This window comes from Poecilia reticulata, linkage group LG16, assembly GCF_000633615.1.
Source record: "Poecilia reticulata strain Guanapo linkage group LG16, Guppy_female_1.0+MT, whole genome shotgun sequence".
Classification (NCBI taxonomy): Eukaryota; Metazoa; Chordata; class Actinopteri; order Cyprinodontiformes; family Poeciliidae; genus Poecilia; species Poecilia reticulata.
In genome coordinates this window covers 2,146,880-2,165,108 of record NC_024346.1, presented here as the reverse complement: position 1 = coordinate 2,165,108, position 18,229 = coordinate 2,146,880, and the positions used below count along the sequence as shown (strand labels likewise).

The 18,229-nt window shown below is 38.7% G+C and overlaps 2 protein-coding genes across 4 annotated transcripts in view; both read left to right on the top strand.

Moving 5' to 3' along the window:
- Positions 1–2,667: 2,667 nt before the first annotated feature.
- rbm8a (RNA binding motif protein 8A) lies at positions 2,668–5,627 on the top strand. 2 transcript variants are annotated; one of them, XM_008430748.2, is made up of 6 exons: positions 2,668–2,775; positions 3,855–3,914; positions 4,024–4,101; positions 4,351–4,487; positions 5,108–5,244; positions 5,505–5,627. In XM_008430748.2, the coding sequence occupies exons 1-6, from the start codon at positions 2,715–2,717 to the stop codon at positions 5,551–5,553; spliced, it is 522 nt and encodes a 173-aa protein (XP_008428970.1). In that variant the 5' UTR covers positions 2,668–2,714; the 3' UTR covers positions 5,554–5,627. The 2 variants fall into 2 exon arrangements, with proteins under 2 accessions (XP_008428970.1, XP_008428969.1); XM_008430747.2 differs by having other exon boundaries at positions 2,670–2,781.
- Positions 5,628–6,981: 1,354 nt separating this feature from the next.
- otud7b (OTU deubiquitinase 7B) overlaps positions 6,982–18,229 on the top strand; it is a 40,329-nt gene continuing 29,081 nt past the window's right edge. For both annotated transcript variants that reach the window (XM_008430746.2, XM_008430745.2), the window contains exon 1: positions 6,982–7,154. The gene's annotated coding sequence lies outside the window, so the exon portion shown is untranslated. The remainder of the gene's footprint in view (positions 7,155–18,229) is intronic.

The following is an 18,229-nucleotide window of genomic DNA, read 5'->3' as shown; positions in this document are numbered from 1 at the left end:
TGTTGGCAGGAAGGATCTCCAGTAGCAGTCAGTCTTGCAACAAATCTGAAGACAGTTCTGACTGAAGACTGTTGCTGTAGGACAGGGGTGTCAAACTCCAGTCCTGAAGGGCCKCTGTCCTGCAGTTTTTAGATGTGCCACAGGTACAAAACACCTGAATCAAATGGCTTAATTACCTCCTCAGTTCTCCAGWGYCTTGYTAATKACYTAATTATTCTATTCAGGTGTGGTGCAGCAGAGGCRCTTCTAAAAGTTGCAGGACACCGGCCCTCGAGGACTGGAGTTTGACACCCCTGCTGTAGGAGATTCTCATTTTAACAGCTCGATATCTGAGCATGAAACGTCGTATTTTACATTAACTTCCCCTGGATGACACCATGGGTTTGCATTTGCCACGCCTTTTTAAATCTGATTGGGTGTGAGCCTGGAAAACCTATTGAAATGTTCAGTAAGTCTGTCCAACAAATTCCTTTTTTTCACTGCAAGGAGAAACTCTCAGCTGCAGTCGGACCAACCCGCAGTAAGCAGGCCTGCTCAGGTTATAAAACCCTCAAGAACCTTCAGCTCCAATTTCGATTAGGATTTGAGGAATTCAACAACCTATATAAAAAAAGAAGCTAATAATATCTTGCAGCTTCTCCTCAACAATTGGAGGTAGAATTAATTTTTGTGCCTTTTGATCTGAAATTGTGTCCTGCACTGACAGCTGAGCTCATTTTTATGATGTCGTGGGCTGTTCTGCTGAAACAAGGGTCATCTGATGAAAAACAGCTCAAGATAAAGTCTCACATCCCATTTGCTCCCTTTTATCAGCAGTTACCTAACGATCTGCAGCAGCTCCTGATAAACTCACCACACAGCTTCTCTCCACACATCAACTGTTCACTTTACAAGAACATTTGATCTGCTAGTTTGTCTTTATTTTCCAAGGTTCAGCCCTTATATTTCTAAATAATTCTTTAAGTCTTTTTGAAGGTTTTTTTAGTGCACAAAATTACTCCTCTCGTCTCCTTTTTCACATTCTCACAGCAGTATGCAAGGTTGGACATTCATAGCATCACTATGGCAACCTGCATTTCTGTCTGCTTTTTTTAAAGTCTTGATATTGTGCTGTGCTCCTTCAGGAACAATGAGAGTAATAAAACGATCACAAAGAAAATCTCTGGCTGAGTTCATTTCTGAAACTGTGTTCGGCACCAACAACTGAATGATGCTTGTTTTGAGTCTTTTCTAATCTTTTTTTTTCCTAGATTCTTATTCTTAGCAGAATAAGAATTTCATGTGTTAAGAGGAAAAAGCTTTGCATCCACGCTGTCCTGTAATTGTTGCTGGTAGTCTCATCAATGGCAGTAAGAAACTGCCATCGATTTTGGAAAACCTGACAAGAAGTCTTTTACATCAGGAGGAATTTTGTCTGACTCTTCTTTGCAGAGTTTATTTTATTTTATTTGACTAAATAAAAAACATTTAACCGGTGCAACATGATGTGCAGGTGAACATTGATAACGAGGTTGTGAGCTGACAGATGGCCGATTCTCTTGAAGATTTTCTCCTACAAATTAAAATTCATGATTCTGATAATTAAAGAAAATATTTTGGGTTGTTAAGTAGCAAATCAGGCCCACACCATCACACTACCACCACTCTGTTTTAATGTGGATGACATTCTCTGTCTGAAATGCTGTTAGTTCTACACTCCAGTTAATGAGACAAATACTTTATAAAATTGAATAAACAAAAATAATCATTTATAAACTGCTTTTATGTTACTCAGGTTATATTTTTTATATAATTTGTTTAATGATTTCAAAGGTTGACAGAAAAGGAGGAAATGCCTTTTTCACATTCATCAAAGTGGTCTTAAAAGAACATTTTAAATATATTAGTTTCCTACATTTTAGGGTCAACTTATATGGTTTTTGAATCTTTTGATGTTGTTTTTTTATCATGTAATTATTTTATGAGTTTTAATATTGAAGAATTATGTACATTTAAATCTATATTGTTTTGAATTAAATTACGCTAATTTGTCTTTTTGTCTAAAATGTTATATTTATGTTAATTTCACAGATTATTATTTATATTCTATTATTTACAGTTGTGTTTTAAAAAGTACACACTCTTTAATTACAACAAATATTTATGAGCATACAGGTGTGTATTAAAAATAATGACAAAACAGCAATACCAGCAATACAAAATTCACTTTATTGTCTTCAGCACTTTAAAGACAATGCAGAACTAAATTCAAATAAAACATAAAAATGTCAGTACAGTTTTAAAAAGGGATCTATATAATTAGTAAATATAAAATCAGTAGTATATATTAAAAAATACAAACAATATTTAGCTGCTGAACAAAAGACATGCCGATTGCACTGAAAATGTTTTTGTTAACTTGCATAATATTATAATCTTCAGAGTAGTAACTGTTATTGTATGGATTGTTGTTGCCCAATCAGTTAATGGTCCATGACACTACTACAAGCTGTTTGAAATTTGTCATTCAAAAAAGGGGAGTTATTAATAAAATTTGGAAACTTTCACGGTTGATGTCCCAAACACATGCAGTCCAGTGGATGGCAGTAAAACAGCGCCAAGCCCAGAAAAACACCAGCTAGTTGTTTACAGAAAGACACCCAGTCCACTAGGTGGCAGTAAAGCTGAACCAATACAAAGAAGAACACACGCTAGTGTACACAGAGAGCGGCATCATGGCGGACGTGTTGGATCTTCATGAGGCGGGAGGCGAAGACTTTCCTATGGATGAGGATGGTGATGGTGACTACGTTATTTTGTTGCCGTAGGGTTCGTTTTTTTAATGTACAAGTGATAGGTCAGTTTTTAGGTTTATTTTTCTCGTGGATGTGGAAAACCGATAAAACGGCCACTCTGCGGGTTAGCAGGCCCCAGCTAACGAGCTAAGCTAACAATGCTAACGGTTATTTCGTTCAGTCTCTGCGTGTTAGCTACCAGCCAGGCAGCTATAGTTTGGCTATTTAAAGACTAAATACACTTTTGGGGGATAACGTATCTATTCGTTGTTGTTTTATCTGTAATGTATCTGATCAACAGTGTTGTGAAGTTGTGAAGCTCAGATTACCCGCTGGCTAACAACAAAAACCCTTATAGAAACCGTAAAATCAATTTTCAGTTTTGTGATTTTATCAGTAATGTAAGTAAAAACGCATTATACAGGAGACATATATCACAAACAGCTGATCAGAAGATGACCTAGAAAAACATAAAATATCCGTACAGTAACAACTCATTAAAATAAATTGTTAAAAGATGTACATAATGAAGAATTTTGATCACATCAAAGAGTGTAAATATATATTTTTAATTACAAACTTTTCATATGATTATATAGACGAAGTCTGTAAAAACGTTTCGTCTTAGAGCATCTTCAATCTGCTGTAGTTAAAAAACTAAACTATTTAGACTCAAACATAGACTAGATTATTCTGCACTAAACAGAATAGGTGTCACTGCTTTTAGTTAACTTTCACAAATTAAACTGATTTTGAAGTCTCCACATTTTATTGATTACTTCAAGTATTGATTTGACCTTTGAAACTATGGTTTGTTAAACTTTGTTCTTGTTAAATTGTAGCTTTTCCTCCAGCACTCTGTAGCTTCAGCTATTTTGCAGGAAAATAAAGAAGCTGTAATTTAGGCAACTAGTCATTTCCTCTAATGCCCAAAGAAATCAGAACAACTGGGGGGAAAAAGGGAAACAGACATATTTGCCAAATTAAATATACATAAAATGCTGAGCATAATTTATCTGTATCGGCCAATTAAAATCACCTTTGAAATTTTCCTGACTGACTTTCTCCTCTTCTCCTCAGAGAGCATCCACAAGCTGAAAGAGAAGGCCAAGAAGAGAAAAGGACGAGGCTTCGGCTTGGGTAACTTCCTCTGGTCATTTTCATTACCTCATGATAAAAACCTTCCTGAACTGGTAGAAAATATATTCAGTGATTTAAAAAAAAAAAAAAAACATGTTGTGGATTACAGAGGAGGGATCCAGGTCCAGAGCTAAAGAGGACTATGATACTGTGGAGCAAGATGGGGATGAACCAGGTCCTCAGAGATGTAAGTCCTAAACTAAACTTTCTCTTAGAATTCTTTTAGTATTAATTATTTATTGTTAATCATTTATCCCTTCTTTACTGACTCCATATTTGGCCCCAGGCATGCACTAACAAGCAAATGTCTTCAGTTTTATTTTAACTGTTAATTTATTTAGTTATTAATATTACTACAGATAGTTGGCTGTGTTAAATTTTCTAGGGGATTTGTAGGAAGTGAAAGGATGTGATATATTTTTGATGTTTGCTGCAGCGGTGGAGGGCTGGATCCTGTTTGTGACTGGTGTGCATGAGGAGGCCACAGAGGAGGACATCCATGACAAGTTTTCAGAGTTTGGAGAAATCAAGAACCTGCATCTTAACCTTGATCGAAGAACAGGTTACCTGAAGGTAAGGACGATACTGTCAGTCAGATTATGACTTGCATGCGGTATTAAAACTTTTACATTTTCAAAGCTTCTGACCAACTCGTTCTTGTCCTTTAACAACAAAAAACACCAAAAAACTGGGATTTTCTCTAAAACACTAATAGTTTTAGTTGATTCATTTTGCTCTACAAACCTTCCTCTATTTAATAGTAAAACATTTTCTGGTTAAGATACGTTTAGATCCCTTTACTCTGCAAATATTTCTCATATTTTAATTAAACTGACTTTGTTTGCCTAAAGCCAGTTGTCAGAATATTTGCTAACATGTGTTGACAAACTTTATATGATCTTTATAGATCATTTTCATTTTAATGAAAGTAGTTTGAAATATTTTGTGCATATTTTTTGTTTTTGTGTTGTCCAAATGTATATTCATTTCAAATCCACAAGGTGGCAGCACTGCCTTAGTCAAACAGTAGAAACGGACTGTCTGCTTTGCCGTTGTGTGTCTTTTGTGCCATATTTAATCTGCTAAAATACTTTGTATAAACAGTGGCAGTGTTAAATCCAAAAATAAATAAATGTATGTCTTTTTTTGTAATTTTCTGATGATGCATGTGATATTTTCAATCTTTATCTCAGGGTTACGCACTAGTGGAGTATGAGACGTACAAAGAAGCGCAGGCAGCCATGGAGGGCCTCAATGGTCAGGACATGATGGGCCAGACTATCAGCGTAGACTGGGCGTTTGTCAGAGGACCCCCAAAGAACAAGAGGAGGTGAGGCTTTTGGCCTTATTTTGATTTTATCTGTTGCTTTAAAATATGTGTAGCTTGAAATATTTGTCGCAGTCAACTTCATATGGCTTACCATGCCTTTAAACGTATTCGAACACGCAACCTTGTGTTTAATATGGTTATTCTAATTTTTAGATTTTAATTTAAAAAAAATAAATGAATGTAAGTTAATTTGAGTTAACCAACATGCTAGTTTATTTTGTTAGACCCTCAGGCTAATAATGTGACTTGTGTTGTTATAGGGGAGGCGGACGGAGACGCAGCAGAAGTCCAGACCGGAGACGACGTTGAGTGCTTGTGTGGAAGAGTGAAACCGTATCACAGTTGATTTAAAAAAAAAAAAAACTTGTTATTTTTTTCCCTAATATTGTTTGAGCAACAGTTAGTCCCAGCATCTGGAGATGAGGAACTCTGCCAGAAGAAGGCGATTTATCTGCATCATCTGCAGCACATTCAAGTCTCTTAGTGAAACTTTGGTCATACATGTTTATAGTTTTCACGATTTCCTCAAATGTTTGTGTTTGAATTTCATTGTGATTGTTTTGTGCTTTTATAACCTGGGGACAAATAAAGTTTTAAAACATAAATGTGTACTTTGTGTTTTATGCCACAACACTAATAGGAAGCAATTAGGATCATCTGGGCAATATCAGCATTTAGAACAAGGTTACAAGTTAAAGTATTATTCTCAGCCCAATATGAACATTTGGGCTGATGCTAATATTGCAAATAATATATAATTTTTCCCCTACCCTTTTGACACCAAAATACACAAAAGTCAACAAGATGGAAATATGTTTTTAGTTTTTAATATTTCACTTATTGGACCTATTTCAGGATATTAATATTAAAGACTGACCAACATGAGCTGATACCAGCTGTAATGTTAATCAGTTAATTGGAGTTTTTCTCCGTCAATTCATCCATAGGTTTGATTACGATCTATCCGTTCGGTTAGATGGCTATCAGTCCATCTTTCTGTCCACCTATGTGTTCATTCATCCATATAGTTTTAGTGCTTTTCACTAATCCTTTCATTCACCTATCCATACTATTATCTGTCAATCTGCTGGTCTATCATCCAATCAATCCATATCACTGTCTACTCTACACCCGTCTGGTTTTCCTAAAATCCAGTTTTCTTCCTTATCAAAATGACATTCTTTGTGCCCCCCAATTCATCTTTTTGTTTGGTTTTCCATCCATCCATTCATAAATACGCCCCTACATAACCCATTAATTTAAGTCTAACACACTGAAATCTCTACCACTGCAGACATTTTTTCTGTAACTTTTGTTCTATATTTAAAAGTTAAGTAAAATCACTGAAAATTCTGGGAATTTGACTCTTGGAAAAGTACCAGGATAGCGTTAGAAAAACAAAAAGGTGCCCTATAAATATCGGCATCAGCCATGGAAAAAGACATCAGTCGGCCTCTGTGACGAAGCGTTTACATCATTCGGGATGATCTCATTCATTGCTTTTTGTCAACTCCACGCCGCCTATAGGGTACTGGGACAAACCCCTCTGGTCCCCTTCTCTTCCAGCAGCCTCTGTTCTCATTTGGTGTTTACTCTACTGGGGAAAATCAGTCAGCTTCTGAGCGTGCTCATTGGTTAGCATCTGCAACCATTAAAGCAGCAGGACGTCGTGATTGGCTCCTCCGCTCACGTGGGCGGGCCCAAACCGTTGCTTGACGTTGTTGTTGTAAGTGGTGGAGAATTACTTTGTCGGTGGTGGTCCGGGTCGGGGTCCTGTGCTCTGTGTAAGCCGTGAATATGCTTAAAAGTTAAAATAAAATTTTTTGAGGGAGATATGTGATACTTACAAGCTGGGAGTTTCTGGAAAACTTAACGGGACGATGAGAAGTACATCTGCGTGGCCGCTGAAGGTAAGCAGTAAGAGGATACTCCAGCTAGCAGCGTTAGCTCGGGTTAGCTCCTGATTAGCGTGAAGTAGCGCCTTGCTAGCTAAATGTAACGGCTTGGAGGAAAAAAAAAAACACTGCTGTTCTCTGTGACTGGCATTCCTGCTCATCTGTATACCAACATATTTATGAATATTGCATTGTGGTCGGTGAATGTAAAGTTCGGGGGTTGTATGTAAACGGAGCATCAGCCCCAAACGCGTTTATGTAAGCATGTGTATTGTTCGTAGATATTTCAAAGAGTAGTCATGGCTACAATAGCTGACTCACAGTTTAGATTTTGTAACAAACTGCACCTGTTTGCAAATGTAAAGCTTTCTGGGTGTTATTTTTAAAGCATCAGCGATATAACCCCCTAATTTTTTTTGCGCCACACTTACTTTTATTTAATCCCTTAAAAATTAAGACATCATCATCATCTGTGTTGGTCAAAGCTTGCAGTCACGATCCAGAACATCAGACACCGGTGTGTGTGTAAGATGCAGGCGTGATGTAACGCTTATTTAAAGCTGCAGCTTAGCGGGAAATTACCAGAAGTCAGTGTTTACACCTGCTCACGTGCGAGTCCGAACCTACAATTAGAACGAGCCGCTTCTGCAAAGTCAATAAAACTCGGATCGCTTTGGGTCTGTTCACCTACTGGGTTGAAACCACCGCTTGGTTTGTCTGCAGTCATTTCCAGAACCTCCTCGATATGAGAGAGAGGATTGAGTTTCTCTTAGGGATGAATTATTCACCTCTTGTAGTTGTGGAGGCCTGTGTTTTTGGCAGACGTTGGGTTGATGGTCAACAAAAGAAGTAGGCCAGTGGTTTTTACTGGAGTTGGACTCCCATTTGGCTCCAGCATCTGCAGACTGTTTGCAAAATGATGATCTGTCACATCCTGCCATTTCTCCAATCTATTCAGTGGATAATTGCAATGTTGGCAGCATTTTCAGATGAATGTGCCCGACTCTGGAGAACTCCATGTCCAGGCTGTAAGGCACAGAGGTGGAAGACGGTCTCCTTCACTCTAAATAAAATTGACATGAATTCACAAATTCAAAACTCTGCATCATATTTTATTATTGATCTGTACAGAATGAGTTTGTGTTTTATGTGTTTAAAGATAGTTTTAAGTAACCCTTTATGGGACTAATAATGGAGAATGTTGCATACCAAAAACGATTTAGCTTAAACTTTTAGGAATATCATCTTTTTATACCAGTTTCAGCATTTCTATTTAGAAACCCAACATTTTTCTCAGGCTAAAAATTGCATATGCCAATTCTGTATTTGGAGGAATTGGTAAATTTTTTCCTGGTAATTAAGGAAAAATCATTTTTATCTACGCTATGCATTAAAACTATAATTTTTGTTCTATAAACTACCAGTTTGTGCTTTGGTGCACTTTTTCGAGTCTGAAAAACAAGGTTGGAGATTAATACTCCATTTCATAAACGGGGATAATGTTCATTTTACATTGGTTTCAAAACTACAGTCTCCTATCGAAGAACCTGCAGCACATTGATTCTCTTTAATGTGTCATAACCCTTAAGAAGAAAATCAGAACTAGTAGTTCATCTTTAAAAGAAAACTGGAAATTGTAGTTGGCCAATTGAAGTCTGCACCTCTAATATTTGGTTCTAAAAATGAAATATCACACTGCTTGGTTGCTTGATAACATCTTAAAAGTTGTTCAGTAGCAGTAAGAATAGTCTGAACTGCTGGTTTAATGCTACAAATTGTCTTGAAATGTCCTAACAACTTTGGAAGTTATCCAGAATGCATCCATGATTTTAACTTGGAGGATTTTATTGAAGAAGTTCGTCAGTTGCAGGTTCCACCCTGAACAGCTGCAGGACAGGAGACGCGTCCACGCCTCCATGTAACGTCCGGGTTCATCAGGAATATTCCCACTGCTTAAGGAAATGTCATCCTGAAGCTTTCAGCAGCACAGGGAACACCTTGAGCAGGCATTCGGAGAGGGGTGTGGCAGCCATTCCTTTCAGATGCCAAAATAAACAACAGCTTTTGAAAGAAATCGAATACACCCGTTCAGAAATGAGGCAACAGTGATAAGAACAAAAAAAACAACAAACAACCTGCATGCATTGCCAAAGAACCAAACGCAACACGGAAGCTAATTTGCTTATTGAGCTGTTGCAGTTGTATATTTTTACGAGTCATTTAAATTTGCGGTCCTGATATAAATTTGTGCTTCTGTACAAATTTACATCAGAAATCTGCCCCATTATTCAAAATTACTGTGGTTTGCAGCCTGTAATAACCTGAGCTGAAAAATGCAAACAGAAAACATGAAATTAAACTTTTCTATCCATTTCTTTAACTGGTATTATGCATTTTGCATTAAACACCCTTAGCGGTTGTTGCTTTCTCTTGTGTTTGCACTCGTGCGTCCTCAGCTGCACGCAGGGTATGAAAATTTAACATTCATCTCTCCCTGGCTTCCCCAAACAGCTGTTCGCTGCCTGTGTGTGTATGAGTGTGTCACGGATCCAGTGTCACTGAATGAGCCAGGCCTATTTGGCCACACAGCTATTCCCTTAGGACCCTGAAAGTGTGGTCAGATTAATAAGTAAGTAGATAAGTGCTTCTCCAGGTTAGTGGGACAAATGCATCACATTTATGATGGGTTTACTTGACCTTCTGTAGTGGTCCGCCTGCAACGAGCGTCAGCTAACACTAGAAGCTGCTTCTTTACTGATTAGATAAGTAAAATGATGTGTGATGAATCATAAATACAGGATTAGATGCAGTGTGTGTAAAACACCTTAAAGCTGCAGTATCTAACTAGGCCTGTCGCAATAAATTAATTAATCGCATGATAAATTAAAACGAGCTCAATACTTTTCATTTGCACGATTTATCATTTTGTCTTTTCGCTCTACCAAAAACTAGATGACAAAAGTCTGCTTTGTTCTAACTAGCCCTTTTTTTTTAAAGTACAGTTTAGTTTACTGAGAATTCACAATTAATCTTATTTATTTTTTCTGTTGTTTTGTTTACTTATTTTGGATATTTCAAATGTCTTCCAGTTCCAGTGTTAAATGTTAATTAAAATTAAAAATGTATGGAACTTTGAGAGGATGTTCTTTCATTGTTATGCCATCACCATTTTATTACTTGAAATGGTCTCAGAAGAACAATATTATTATCGCAAGAATTTCTGTCTGTCACTACGTCGTCACAGTGTCATGAGACAGAAAATCTGTGAAAAAAATCAAACTCCTCTGCTTCCTCAGTGCTACAAACAACCAATCAGAGCCAGGAGGCGGGTCTTAGCTCTGTCAATCATGATTATATATGCGCTGCTCACAGCCCCTTTATAGTAGTCAGATAAATAGTTTTCTTCTTGGAGCCATAAGTTGTTCTTTCCGCCATTAACACATTGAGTAGCGCCTATATGAGCTTGTTTGACAGCATTAAGACCCTCCTCCTGGCTCTGATTGGTTGTTTGTTTGTCGATGTCCTGGGAGGACATACATTTTTTTCATAGATTATCTGTCTCATATTATTCTGTCACAACATGGTGACAATTTTAGAAAATATGTAAACTATTTTTGTATAAAAGTTACGTACTGCAGCTTTAAGTGTCAATGTGAGGAAACCAATAGATGGCTTGTGTGGGAACTTTGTGTCCAGACAGCCATTATTAAAGCATCCCAGAGCCCCGCCCTCCCCGCCATGCCTGGTCGCCTGCCAGTCTGTGACACAGCATCTTGCTCCTGCTCCGGGAGGCTTGTCTCACGGCAGAGGCGCTCAGAACCGAGGCACCTGTCTGGATGACGCCGTCTGATTGACGTTCTTACTGCTGCACTTGTTGGCTTCAGATAGCTCTCACCACTTGCCATTAAACTGGAGTAATAAAGTTAATAGGGAAAACGAAATAGAGGAGAGCGAACAGCCATAACTCGGCCCAGCATGATTTTCCACCCGCATAACAGAAGCTGTGGTAATAAGAGCGTGCTGTATCAGTTACTCTCTGCAGTTCACCTTTTCTCTCTCTCCGTGGACTACAGGATGAGGATTGGATATTGATCGAGCTTGCTGCTGGGGGCGAGTGATTAAACAAGCTCCAGGTTGTGTTGCAGTTACATTTTTGTTGAATTCTGATGATAAGAGTTACACAGCTTCAGTCTGTTAGTTAGTGGAGACTTCAGCCTTTATCTCATTTAAAACAAGGTTTTCAGCAGCTGAACGATAGTTGCCTGGACTGGAAACGGGAGGACAGGTTTGTTGTCCCACGCTGATTAGGAGAAATATTTCCCATGTTTTTGTCTGAGGAGGGAGATTTTTCCAAACGCTTGGGTTTCCTGTGAACTCATTCACTTCATGTTAAACTAAATCTTACTGCTTTCCGTAGAGTTGGTTGTACTTTTAAACTGTGGTGTGGGACCTCACATCTAGAAGGTCATCACGGCGTTTCTTAAGGGGCTTGCATGCTCATGAATGGATTTCCTCTGATATTTCAGCTTCCTCTTCCAGTCCAAAAACAAGCTTGGTATTTTAACTAGCAACTCCAAATTCCCCTTTTCTGTCTGGGTGTTTGTCTTGGCCCTGGTGACCTGTCCTGGGGGCGCCCCATGGTTTCTGGTATGGGCTCAAGTCCATGATGAATAGAATATTTTTTGTCTCTAATTTTAGTGACATCTCCTGAAATAAAAATAAAATTAGTAAAAAAAAGGCTCAGCAAGATTCAAGCTCTAATTTGACAGTATCATGGTTTCTAGAGGTGCACCAATCGATCAGGAGATCTTCGATCGACCGATATGTTACCTACTCATGAAACTGATCTTATCTACCTTTGAAAAGATCTGAAATTTTGTTGACCTTTCAGACCCCTTTATGTGCTAGACTTCTATTTTGTGCAGTTATTGTGTCATGGGTATTGTTCAGTGTTTAATGAAATAAACTTGGAACATTGAGGATTTATTTTGACCTTATAACAGCTGACGGTGTCGGTTACAAAAAGTCGACATCTGCCATAATCGGAATCGGCAGATCAGACTTTTGAGAGATTTGTGATCAGCCAGAAAACTGCAACCGGTGCCCCCTTAGACAGGAGATACCACCAGGTAAGGGTTTGAGTAAATCTGATGACTAGTCGGTCATCATAGCTGCTTCTTTCTGTTCTTCATGGTTGACGAAGGAATTTGAACCACAAATGGATGAGAAGATGGGTTTTGTTACTACCATAGCAGTGAAAAGACAAAGCAGGAAAAGTAAAGTACTGATACTTTGTGCTCAAAATACATTTGAGGGCAGCAACCATTACAGCTGCACAATATACGGCTGCACAATATATTCTGAATATAACCTCAATGGCATTGGGTCAGTGGCATTATTTATGTTTATTTGGTGTGCAATACCTGTTGGCTAGTATATTTAAAGTGTTTATAAGTTTGTATTTTACATATTAATATAATATTGGACTCGGTCTAACTTAACAGATTCTCACATTGAACACTAATGACTCCAGAATGCCAAGGTCAAGAGATGCAAGAATAAAATAGGCAGCCCTACTAACTTGGCACTATGGAGGTCAGTTGGTGTTCAGTTGCATTTAAATGGGGGAAAATTCAATGTGGTCCTACATTCATCTCCTGATTGCGTAGACAGATACATTCTTGAAGAACAAACACTTAACGCTGATAAAATGATATTGAGTTGGATAAGAGAGCCTCTCCCATATGGGAACATTTTTTAACCCAGTCCAATACGGCTGATCTTTGTTCCACAGTTGCTTCAAAAGATAAAAACTAATCAGATCAGAAACACGACGGATGGGAAGAGCCAGAATGTGTTGTTATGAGTTCAGTTTTGGCTGAGCTACTCGAGTAGCTTCCGGTTCAGACTTGGAAACATGTCATCCTCAGCCGGGCCCTGTTGAAAGCAGGACAGCAGGAGTAATCCCACACATGGCCTAATGATCAGCCTGTTATCCCTAATGACGTCACTGAGAGCGTGACGTTGGGTCGGTCCTCAGCGTACACGGCCCGGCCGGCAGCACATGGGGATTCACACGAGTTGGTGCTGGCTGCCTGCAGAGAGGGGCGATTCAATCTGGAAGAATCCAGTCGGCTTCACAGAACAAGAGCAGAACTCTAAATATCCATTTCAGCTCATACAAGAGTCTCATGTTTCATTATTAATGTAGTTTTGAAAGCACATTATTCCACCATTAGCCTGTTTGTGCTGCAGAAGTGGAGAAATCCTACAGCTTGTTTGTGTGTAATATAAAAAAGGCTCTATTTGCTTTCTTTATTTCAAACAAATCAATAAACAAATAAAACAAAGCAAAAGTACATGCATACATTTAAACACATACACAAAAACCCTATAAGAATCAGTTACATTAGCTACCGTACTTATCCGAAAAGGAGTGAACTTTAACTTCCCACATCTTTATGATGTTCTTCAATATAACATGTGACAGTATTTATTCTATCAACATCTTGCGTAGAAAACAATTTCATATTGGGGTGGGCATTTGTCATATCATTTATTGTGATAAATGTCCAAGAATCTAGCTTTCTTGTTGTCCCAGTAAATTCCAATTAATGATGTTTGAAATCATCCTAATTTATTCGTATTGTCTGGATTTTTAGTTTTAGCATTTTCTCTATAGTTTGCTCACTGAGAGTGTCAATAGATGTCAATAAATTTTAAAATATAAAAAAAACAGTTGCTGATGTCCTAAAGAACTATATTAATTAAGTTTTTCAAGAGCAATATTAAAACCTGGCATGTGTAGCTTTGGTAGAAAAATCCCATTAATAATCGTTCATGGTTCAAAGTCATGAACATATTGGGTTATTTGATCGTGAATTTCCCATCTGTGTGCTGATAATTGGGTCAGCATTGTTCAGATGGATGCAGAGGCTCGTATTTCTTCCCTAAGCTGGAGGCCGGTAGGACTGAACCAGGACTTCTCACTCTGTCTGCAGTTTATCTTGGCAGCTGTCCTGAACACCTACTCGTCATCATTTTATCCATCTTTCTTCATCGTTCGAGGCAGAACCGCACAGAAAAAAGGCTCCTTTAACATTCTGGTACTGTTACTGGATTGATGCCAGTTTGACTCCAGCTTTCTCCTATTAACTGCATTGGTAGCTATGCAAAACTAAATTAATCTAGGCAGCTGCACTGCTCAGAATTTTGTAGCCGATCTTTGATCACCATGTTTTTTTCAACATGTAAAATATTTGTTCTAGCCGTTTAAATGTCTAGTTTAAAGTGGACCAAACCAGGTTGATGTGAACGCCCCCTTCCAGAGACCAATTAACTTAACAGTTCTGTTTTTGGACTGTGGGAAGAAGCTGCAGTACCTGGAGAAACATGCATGGAGAACATCCAAACTCCATAAAGAAAGACCAGGAAGGGTTTTGAACCTGTGACCTTCTTACTGTAAGGCAACACTGCTACCAACTGTGCCACAGTTTTTTTTTCTATTTGATACTTTTTGCAACAGAAACAAATAAAGGGACATTTTTCCAGACTTTAACCAGTTTAGGATGACGTTGGATACTTTCTTGGTTATTGTTCGGTTTTTGACTGAAGCCGCGCTCAGCGTGGTGTGGAATGTGGGAAAGCCACTTGTGATTCTTTAAAGCCCTGTCCACAGGAGTCTGCTTCATGTGGCTGTTAATTAGCACTCTGAGCGGTGATTACTGGGCCGGCCGGACTGCGGCGAAGGGCCTGGGGTACACGTTTGGAAACCTCTGAACGCACAAACAACAGCTAAATTGAAGAGAACCAAAACTATAACGAGGTTGCAGTGTTGCGCCTTCTGGGGAACTTATTTACCATTTTTCTTATCAGTTCTTGAGTTCGTCTTGACTGACCACTGAATCATTTCACCGCTAAATTTATCAGCACAATAAAGGAAGTGACACATTGTCAGGTGGTCCCTGTGAAAATAAAGGAACAAAAGCTTTTGGATGACATTCATCCGCTTGAAGATAAGAACATTTTTCTACGATTAAGCCCCCAAAAAACTTGAGTATTGAAATGAAATAGTGCTGTGGTCACAGGATGAAGAGCTTTGTCCGTTAGCCTCATTCAGAACAAGCCCGCTCTTCCCTTTAAAAGGGAGTTTGTTGTTTCCTGCTGTGGCATGCTGTGCAGCGCTTCAGGGAACGGAGGACTCGGACGTCTCTGCTGCTTGCTCTGCTACACCATGACATCAGCTCTCAGGCACCGATAAACACTCGTGCTCCGCAGCTACTGGCCGGTCCACCAGGCTGGATTTAGCACTTATTACTTTGCTCCAGTGAATATTAACAAAAGCACACATTAAGCTTAAGGAAACCAGGACAAAGTACTCGCATAACTTTAGGCACGGTTTGTGGGAAAACGCAGATTTTTTTTTGTCAGATGACGAGAGGTCAAGTTCACCATAAGGAACCAGAAGCTAAACAACATGCAGGGAAGATGTTTATCGAATAACCTGTTAATGTAGCTGTGGTTATGTTTATGAACAAAATGTGATTTAACTGGCCACTGGATATGATTCATGTCCCATGAAATAAACTGACCCTATTCACTCTGGGCATGAATATTGATGTTTGGACATGCAAACAGAGAGAACTAGGCATGAGTTGGTTACCAGTATTAAAATAAACCACAGTTTTACACATTCATGGTTTCAAAACCTCTTATCATTTTTCTATCTGATTAAGTAAAAAAGGGATTAAACAAAAATACTTTAAATGATTGTCCAGAACACACCCTGCATGGAGGGACTGCATGCACAGTGACCCTTCTTACAGCTGGACTGAACCCAGCTTTTACACAATAAATGCTTCCTAAAAATACCTCCGGTATTTATTGCTACCACCTCGTTAGACAGACGTCTGTTGTATACTTAAGCGTATAATTTAGGGTGTTTTGAATCCTTCATTTAATTCTGTTGTTTACCAAAACTGCACAGAACAGAACATTAATCTAAGATAGGAATGCATTCTTCAAGCTACAGAGGCGCTGCAGAATCTGCAGGTCACCGCTTCAGGTTGTTTTGTTAGAATGAACTCTACCCAGCAATGTGAAGGGTTTCTTGGAAAAACAACGTGCGTGCACGCCTACATGCTCGAAATTTCACATGCATGAATTTCACCGGCCTGTTGGCTGGAGGAGGGGTAAACAAATGCCACCTTATCATGCAAGTTCCATAGGAAATGAATAGAGAGGGAGCGACGTCGCCTCCCGTTTTGAGCTCTTTACTTGACGTCCCGCTATACTCAGTGATCAAGTGGTAACAAAAATTTAGCTTTTTAAGCCCTTCAAAGAATAAGAATGTCCTAAAATGCCCAATCTGTCTGCTTATTAACAAGCAGACAGATTTTGGGGGGTGTTTAATGAGGAAAAATATTGCAAATATTTCTAAAGTAGCACCATAAAATCATAAAAACAATCACAAAATCCTAAACCAAAGCCACAAATGAGCTGCACTTCCTTCACACACCCCATCTTTTGTGTTTCATGGATTAGTAGATTATTTTGAAGCGGGATAATAAGCAGATATAATAACTTGCACCTCTTTAAACTACAACCCGACACATACTGCCAAGGTAAAATGATCTTCTTGAGTTATTCATCTTACTCTGTCTTGTCCTGTCATGTGGAGGAGAAAGTGAATTCACACAGATCAGCTTCGATTGTTTCCGAGCCGTCAAGCAGGTTAGCGAGGCCGCAGGAGGGAAATTAGGCCGTGCAGACATTTCTTTGATGACTGAGCAGCTTTTGGACTCCACCAGCTCCAGTAGCATAGCCTCAGAGTTGAGAGGCATGAATGTGGATTCTCTGACATCAGCTGTGTGTGCACAGCGGTGTTGTCTTTCACATTATGTACCGCTGCTCCCCCAGCTGGTGGTTTGGGCCCCCATCAGGGCAGAGAAGTGGCATTTCTGCTGATCTCATCCACCTTGTTTAAGTTGTCGTCTCCTTCCTTCGGAGTATGTGGGACGTTTGACACTTGGAGTGCAGGCTCAGCGAAGCAGTGAGAAAACGGTTCAAGTCCTTATTTGGGAAGAAGATTGGCAGTTGTGACAGCAGCTACATCCAGATTCACTCAAGACACGAAGAAGCTTTTTTTAAACTAATGCTATTAAAACGGTCCATTTGCCATTCTAAATCGACGGTCACTAATAGCTCTCTGGATGTTCTGTTTAACTGCGTTTTACTGGGTTTTTATTGATTTCACTTCAGTGACCAGCCTGCTAGTGTATTTTCTTTTGTCTAGAGAAATGGTCACAGTCCAATTTACTGTATTGATTTCTTCTATGTAAGCAATTACAACAGGAAAGATTGGTTCCTTCCCCATTTTTTTACTTGGTGCTTTGGGGAATTGCTAAGTTTGGAACCTTGGGGTTTGTATATTATTTTTAATTGTACATTTTGTTTTTAAAAACAAGTTACAACAATTCAGAGAGGTTTTGTGTGTTTTAAAGTTCACAAGTTATCAACATTCTTGAAAGTATGAATCGGATACATTCCAGTTAGCCTTCCGATTGTGTTTCCAAGTAGATGAATTGTTTGAAAACTTTTCACTAGGAAATAAGAAAACTTGGTCACACTGTGTAAGATGGGAAGTATTTCAACAGATGCATCATGATGTGACTGTGTAAATCTCTTTCAGTGATCGAAAAACAGAAACAAATTAAATGTTGTCATAACTGAAATATCTTTGGTAACAGCCAGTATTGCAGCAAATCTGTTTTTAATACTTCAAACCCCAAATACACACTAATATGCACCAGTGTGAACAGTGGAAACCACCTTAGCACTAATGCAGTACCTGACATCTACAGTCTTCCTTTGGGGCCAATCATTACCAAGAAAAATGAATGCCTCTCCTGGATGGACTGCTTCTAAAACACCAGCCAATTACGTGTCAAGTAGTGTTGCTCCCAGGTATTTTATCTTCCTAATCTGCATTTTCTTTTGAATATTTTCTTTCAAATCAAGTTTATTTTGTCAAACAGTGAACAATGTTGCTTGTTAAAAACAAAGCAATCGTTTTGTATGAAGGTTTTCTA

Bases quoted from the DNA above. Each gene is read 5' to 3' on its own strand.
- rbm8a (XM_008430747.2), top strand. From the start codon at position 2,715: ATGGCGGACGTGTTGGATCTTCATGAGGCGGGAGGCGAAGACTTTCCT. The intron at 2,782-3,854 runs GTGACTACGTTA...TCTTCTCCTCAG, and splicing joins TATGGATGAGGATGGTGATG to AGAGCATCCACAAGCTGAAA. The intron at 5,245-5,504 runs GTGAGGCTTTTG...GTGTTGTTATAG, and splicing joins CCCCCAAAGAACAAGAGGAG to GGGAGGCGGACGGAGACGCA.